Source organism: Ornithodoros turicata, unplaced genomic scaffold (genome assembly GCF_037126465.1).
Source record: "Ornithodoros turicata isolate Travis unplaced genomic scaffold, ASM3712646v1 Chromosome12, whole genome shotgun sequence".
In the NCBI taxonomy this organism is placed as follows: domain Eukaryota; kingdom Metazoa; phylum Arthropoda; class Arachnida; order Ixodida; family Argasidae; genus Ornithodoros; species Ornithodoros turicata.
This window is the reverse complement of record NW_026999301.1, coordinates 2,310,856-2,318,295: the sequence shown is the minus strand read 5'-3', so window position 1 is coordinate 2,318,295 and position 7,440 is coordinate 2,310,856. Positions and strand designations below refer to the sequence as shown.

The following is a 7,440-nucleotide window of genomic DNA, read 5'->3' as shown; positions in this document are numbered from 1 at the left end:
GCGACCTCTGCCGGCTTTCTCCTCTCCTCCATATTGGACTCTTGGAGATGCGCGGTCTTCTACTTCTACCTCGTTGATTACTCGGGCTGTTTACGCTTCGCACTTTTCTTGCTATTTTTATTTTTTGTCATCGTTGTTTCCGTTTATCTTTACATCTCCTTATTACTTTTTCGCTACTGTTGCGAGGTGCAGTGCCTACCGCGAAGTATTGTTGCTGTTTGAAAATATTTACGTCGTGATGGCTCCGGCCTCGCGAGAGCCGTCGACTACAAAGACGAAGCAGGCGAAGATCCCGCTAATGATAGAAGGTGAGTGGCTAGCGCTCTAACAGTTGTGTGTTTTTGTCAGGGCAATGATATCTCCACGGAATCTGACGCACAGTTGTAGTTGCGCTACAAGGTTCAACTTCTAATTCTAGATGGCCGGTACTACCCTCATCCCGACGATCTTGACAGCTGGAGCGACGATATGAAGTGGTGGCCGGGAGTCACCTCAGGTGACATCGTTTACTACCTTCTCAGCTCAAAGGCTTGTGACTTGAAAGACGTGAAGGCCTATAAAAGCCTGGAGTCATACAATTACCTACAGTGCGGGTGGGTTGGAAAACTGTTGGTCCACAAAGTAGACAACGAAATAGTGTTTGTTAAAGGTGAGGTGACACCATCGCAAGCTGTGCACAACAGACCCCATTCTGTATGGATATGTGCGAAGTACAGTGGCACAGTTCTGACTGCTGGCTGTACCTGCATGGCAGGGAAAGCCAGAGTATGCAGCCACGTTGGAGCAGTCCTCTGGAAGATAGACCTTGCAGTTTGCAATGGGCTGACTGGCATTTCCTGCACAGACACAGTAATGCAGTGGAACAGAGGAACGAAGCAGAACGTGGAACCAGCTGTGCTAGGGGACGTCTCATTCAAGATGCAGAGGCGGATACTTGACCCGGATGTAAAAAGGGAAAAAAGAGCAGCACTACCAAGTGACCCGCCTATGGATGACAGAACCTTCAAGGAGTTCATGAAGTCATCACCCTTGTCTCCTCTCTTCAACGTTAAAGGTATTTTGGTCCATTTTGTGTACTAAAGTGTGTGTGCGGTAGCATTTTCAAGAAGTGACAGGACCAGACATGCTCATTTCAGTTATTCGTGAAGCTCAGTTGTTATTTCTAAAAAGCTCAGTGTTGCCATGTCGCAGGATTTACAGCTGTCCGACATTTTGCTCAAACTTATTTCTTTTTCATATAGGAACACTTCTGAATGAAACCTTCCACCCTCCTCCACGGAATCAAGACCGAGGAAATATGAAAGGTGTTGCGTCACCACTGATGGAACATTGGCCCTTATGCCCAGGTAACCATGCAAGCCATGATGCAGAATATGAGCTGCCGCACAGTTGCTCGCCATGTAGTACGTTTCATAAGAACTATATTGTGCTATCGCCGACTGCAATATCCACGCTTGAGTACCATACACGAGGCCAGGACAGTGAACTGTGGCATGCAGCACGTCGCTTGAGGCTCACAGCATCGAATGTCAAGAAGGTGCCAAAAAGGGAGACAACATCATACAATAAGGCAGCAAAGGGTATTGCCATGCCATCATTCCTTGGGAATGCAGCGATAAAACATGGCAAAGCATGTGAAAATGCAGCCCGTGAATGGTTTATGGCTAGGACTGGGCTCCACGTTGTGAAGTGTGGAATTTTCGTGAGTGAAGATTACCCATGGCTTGCCGCCTCTCCTGACGGCATAATTGAATCTAAAGACGCTGTCCTCGAGATCAAGTGTCCCCATGTTGAAAACTGCAAGGAAATGATTGTGAAAGGCAAATACGATGTGAGGCTCATCGACGAGAATTATGTTATTTCAAAGAATGGACCTAATGGGTTGTTCATGCAGGTGCAATTCCAGATGCTGTGCACTGGAAGACGACGGTGTTATTTTTATGTGTGGTCTGTTGCCACAAGTGGTGATGTGACTGATATAGTTCTTGAAGTGCTATTTGACCCGTCGTTCTTGGCTACCAATGTTGTGCGACTAAGAAAATTTTACTTTTGTGCACTGTTGCCAATGCTTGTAGAGCACCACAGAAATGGACAAAGAGAACTTAATGTAACATACTGCAATATCCTGAAGCTGTAATTAAAACATTGATCTTAGTCTTGTGAAAGTCGCAACATATCGGCCATCATTTGAACCCCCATTACGTCAACTCAGATTCCTCTCCACAGGACATACATGATTTATTGGAAAATGCTCAACACACAACATTTACCACCTATGCTGTCCTGTGAGCTTCCCTGATCAGGGTGGCTTTAAGTTACAGAGCCCAGCACATACAAAAATTATGTTACTGATAACCTTCTTAGATGCAATAGGTAAGGCCTGTTTCAATATGCGATAGGTCTTTATCCTGTTGATCGCTCTTTCAACGTGGATCCGTACAGCGGCTATCCGTCTTGTCTGGGTCACTTCTGCCTCTGTTAATTGAGACTTCCCTGCAAAACAAAATTGTGGTTAAATGCATGGCTGCTTTTGAGCTAGGGCACTTACCTCTTGTGAATGCTGGGGTGTTAAGTCGAATCCCCTGCACTTGCAGTTCGTGGTCCAGAGTGAAGCCTCTATCTGCCATGATTTCATCCCCAGGCATGAAAAGGTCACAGATGCGACAATCTTTCGTGATAAGTTTATCGGATGCACGCCCACCATAAGCTTTGGAAACAAACATTATGAAGCCATTCAGGGCAATTGCCACCAGAAACTTCACTGTATTGTTAGCTTTGTAGTTACTGTAGGTCTGTGCTCTAGGCATGAGCTTCCTCGGGCGTTGTAGCACAACTTCAGTACAGTCAAGAATGCATGTGGTGTAGGAATATCCATTCTGAATGAATGAGTCGGGCATGGTATTGCAAATGTAGCTTCGTGGTAGCCAGGTAACAACTTGCTTCATGATTTCAGAGAGAATTCCAAGTATATCAATAAAGTGGTTCCCCACACTTGAAACGGACACACGAAAAATTCTTGCAAGATGTCCGTAGAGGAGCCCCAGACGTAGTCTCATAAGGCACAGCAAGAGCTGGTCTTCGCGTGGCAGAAAGCTTGGCTTCTGTGCAAGCATTGTTACTATTTCTACCATCTGACTAAACACTGGCTGTGACACCCCTGTGTAGAAATTGTCATCAGCAGAGAGTGTGCTGGCAAATGACGTGCGGTGCGGCTCAGTAGCAGGAATTTGCGCATAACAGTGATCCTCATAGAGGTTCCGTTCCCATTGCGTTCCCTGGTCATGTGTTTGTCCTGCTACCGTGCTGGTGGCAGTTGTCTGGGTACCCTGACATTCAAAGCAAAATGGCGTTAAAGAGAAATGTTTGGCAAGCCACTGTTTGACTCATAAAATGGTTGCTCTACTTACGGCATCCACTCTTTCCTCAACAGCAAGCCCGCCTCTGGCAGATGTCTGGGTTTCCTGCAAGAGAGCAGCGTTAGCAGAGTTCCTTGGAAAAGAAGCTTATTTTTCGTCATGATGTAAATATCACAAGCTGCCATCTTTAGAGTAGTAGCAACACTTTCAGCCATATTTTGTTTTGTACTTACTGCATCCATTCGTTGCGGTTGTGCACGTTCGGAATCTTGGGAGCCCGTCACAAGAATGTGTGCTGATGATAATGGTGAATGAAGCCCTATGCTACTACTCTCAAAGCAAATGTCACTGTCCTGTAAGGAACAAATACACATTCTACAAACACACTCTCACTGTGCATCAGACACATCATCAGGTGCACCTATTTCTCTGGAATTTTACTTACACAATTTGTGTTTTGCAGTTCAAATTTGCTCTGAGAAACTACTGCACATTCCAATAAAGTAATATAAGAGCATGTGTACCTCAAGCAATGCAGCAGCACTGAGGAAATGTGACACTGCAACTTCCTCTGTGTTGCATTGTTCCTTAGTGGCACTTTTACGAGGTTCATTCCTCAACATCTCCTCCTGCATGTTTGCGCGGAACTTGGGCTCGTTGACAGTAGCCCCCGTTGGCTCTCATTCGTTCTCTAAAAAATAAAAAAAGAATGCTTGATTATCAACGTCATTACTCGCTTAGGTACCGCGCACCATCCTCTTCGGCGTTCTATGTGTACGCTTTACGATACGCCGATGACCTTTTAGTACCTGCAAAGTATGAATTCTGTAGTAGTGCACAAAAGCATTAGCACGCATACCTTTCTATCGTAACCCAGAGACAGCATGGGCACGGGGTTCTGGTCTGTTTTCCGGCCGTCCACGAAGTGCTCGGAGCACACGCACGAAGATGGTGAAGATACGAAATCTTTGCGATTAACAGCGCTTAACCACTGTCGTTTCAAATCCGGGTCGGCCGGGAACCTGTGCAACAGGTACATGTTGCAGCCACACTGTTCCTGCAGCACACCGTGAACATCACACGGTTGTTTTCTTGCAGCGTTCCTTTTCTTCTGGTTATTCAGGCAGCCATACACAACACAGTGCTGCCCAGATGAATAGGGATTACTGTACGGCATACTGTTCCCGTGAAAACCGGACACTCGTCACGCGGACCTAACTTCGCGCGGCAGCCGCCAGCAACGCCAACAGTCCAGAGAGAGGGAATGGTGAGGAGGAGCACCCGCTACTCTCCACCCCAGATTATTGCTGTGCGATATGCGCCCTGGTATTCAGGTTGCCCCTGGAAAGGTCTATAGAGTTCCAATGGCTTATCATTTTATGTAGATGATATTAATAGCTGTTGTCTTCTGTTTTCAGATTCCCCTGCCCCCCCTATGCTGCGTATGTATTAGTGAATGAGAGTTTGGATGTTGTGCTTAATGTTCGCTTTCAGATCATTGCTGCTACTGCTGCAGTGAGTCATCTGGTTGGGAAAGCAATGTGACGAATGCTGATTTTATGTTATCTTTCAGATCCGAACGTCCTTAGGGGTCTAATTGAAGAAAGCTTAATAGAATCATTATTACATTTATTAAATACGTAATAAAAATATTTTCTGTTGCAGAAAATGTGTACTGTCTTGTGTGTTTCTTCTGTTTCAGGTGTGAAGGTTTTTCTGCTGGAGTTTTCTCCTTCACGCAGATTGGCAACACAACTGGTAATCCCCAACACTATTGGCTTTAATTGGCATTAATAAAATATTTTTCACTGGCAACATAATTGGCAATCCCCAGCACCATTGGCTTTTATTAGCATTAATAAAATATTTTTCACTTGTATAAATGTGTACTTGTGTTGATTGCATGTCTTGAGGAAGAAAGTATGCTATGTTAATTGCGGTATGAAAACACTCCTCGTTCGGGGATGTAATAAATGATGTGGAAAGGGAATAAGATGTATTTTGCATGTCAATGCATGTTCAAACGCGAGAGGGAAAGCCCTCTGTGCGCGGCCGCGGAACGTGTGGGGCGGTCTTGGCACGCGCTCCTTCTTGGCGCAGAGTATCCTGCTCCAAATACCCTCCGATATCAGACGAGGGGGGATACCGACAGTCACCAGTATCCTTGGTTAGGATAATCCTTCCCCTTCTACTACTCTTGTCTCCACCTCCTGTTTCTTTGCAAAACAGCGACAAAACAGCTCCAGAGTAATTATTTGGGGGGGCAGAAAGCTGCCGGTTTGGAGAGCGAATAGGAAAATGAGGAGATGACCTTGTTTGCAAGGGAATGAATGGAAATCAGTGGTAAGGAGGCGGCATGATAATGAGGTCACACCACTTTTAAAAAGTGAAGGTTTGTTCCAACCATCTCATTTAAAAGATGTCTGACGATGACACCGGTAAATTTTGCTGAGCTGTGTAGTTCTTTTTCTCATGAATGTTGTCTTTCTCAGTCTGTACATCGAGTCCGGTCTTGTTTTTTGGGGATGGTAAGGAATTATAGTGAATATGAAAAGTGTTTAAAGTTGATTTCTTGTTTCAACCCCAGAGTCACTGCCACCGAGCTGTATGTGTTATCAAAATTTGATTGATTTGAAATAAATATACGAGTTTTTCAGATGACTCGGTGGAAGCAAATGAGTCAGCATGCATGTACTAACATATGACTATGTTTGGTTATGATTAATTGCAAGTACCTTTAGGCACTACACAGGTGCCGCCACGAACCCCGGAGGTGAGTAAAGTTATAGGGTTAGATGTACTATATGTTATTAAGAGTAAATAATTATTTCAGATTATTGGGGTCCTGCTGCACCTCATTGTATGCATTATTGTAATGTTTGTATTGCTGCTGATAGTAATTGAGATTCCCTTTTCAGACTGGTGCAACGCGGGGTATGTATTAGTGAATCAGATTGTGATTTCATATAATAATAAGTCCCCTTTCAGGTTATTACTGCGGGCTACATGAGCTATCAAGTGGTAAGCAACGTGTCGGACGCTGATTTTATGTTTTCTTTCAGATCCCTAAACCCTAAGGGATTCAGTAAAGGATAGTTTAGTTGAAGCACTATTGGATTTATTAAATAGCCAACAAATATATATTTTCTATTACATGTCTACTGTCTTGTGTTTTGTTTCTTCTGTCTCGGGCAGTGAACGCTTTTTGGTTAGGACTTTCTCCTACACCTGATTGGCATCACAGTTGGCACAATTCTCAGTACTACAGTCAAACCCTCGTACAGCGATATTGACGGTTATCGTAAATTTGATCGTTATACGGATTATATCGCTAACCGCGGGCTGGGCTAAAAATAGCCGCGCCGCATTGTCTATCCGCTGCGATAAGGCAGACTGTACCAGAGTTCACTTTGGAAACCAGCATTTGTTGAAAATAGCTTGTTATTTTCGCTTGCTTCTGATTGTTCGTGCGCACTACAACCTCGCGCTCAAGGGCGTCGAGGATTGCCGCGTACTCAACGGGTAGGCCGCGATCCACAACGAAGTCCTTCAGCGCGTCGAGAGCGCGCAGAGCAGCGGCGCACGAAACAGGGGGTGATGCGTCGTCGTCTTCGTCTGATGAAGCGTCGTTCACATTCCCATCACGCAATTCGCGAACCTCATTAACGATGGCTTCGTCGGTAAACTCTTCTGTGGCCAGCACATGGTCGTCACTGTTGATGTAGTCTTCCAAAGACACGTCGCGGTCCACGAGGTTTGAGTCCGTTGCTTGTTGCCATAGGCTTCGAATCCCGTCAGTAACTTCATCGTCTTCGAGCAATGTGCCGTCGTCGCAGAGATCGTCATCAGCAGGTACAGGGGGAAGAAAGCCCCCTTTGAGGAAACAGTTTCGGATTGTCGACCGGCGCACCTCGTACCACGCCGCATTGACAAACTGCACAGCCATTAATGGCGTCACCTTAAGGTCAGGAACATAGTCCGTTCCTTGCGCCTTGCTTCTGTCTATGTTGAAAATCATGCGGTCCACAACGCGGCGCCTGTAGAAAGCTTTCACGTTGGCGATTACGGCCATATCCATGGGCTG

At 45.5% G+C, this 7,440-nt stretch overlaps 1 protein-coding gene across 1 annotated transcript; it reads left to right on the top strand.

Moving 5' to 3' along the window:
* The first annotated feature begins 238 nt into the window (after nt 1-238).
* On the top strand, nt 239-1,080 carry LOC135371681 (uncharacterized). The gene is made up of 2 exons (XM_064605660.1): nt 239-308; nt 419-1,080. Exons 1-2 carry the CDS (start codon nt 239-241, stop codon nt 1,078-1,080), a joined length of 732 nt encoding a protein of 243 aa, XP_064461730.1.
* Nucleotides 1,081-7,440: the final 6,360 nt, after the last annotated feature.

Bases quoted from the DNA above. Each gene is read 5' to 3' on its own strand.
- LOC135371681 (XM_064605660.1), top strand. From the start codon at position 239: ATGGCTCCGGCCTCGCGAGAGCCGTCGACTACAAAGACGAAGCAGGCG. The intron at 309-418 runs GTGAGTGGCTAG...TTCTAATTCTAG, and splicing joins GATCCCGCTAATGATAGAAG to ATGGCCGGTACTACCCTCAT.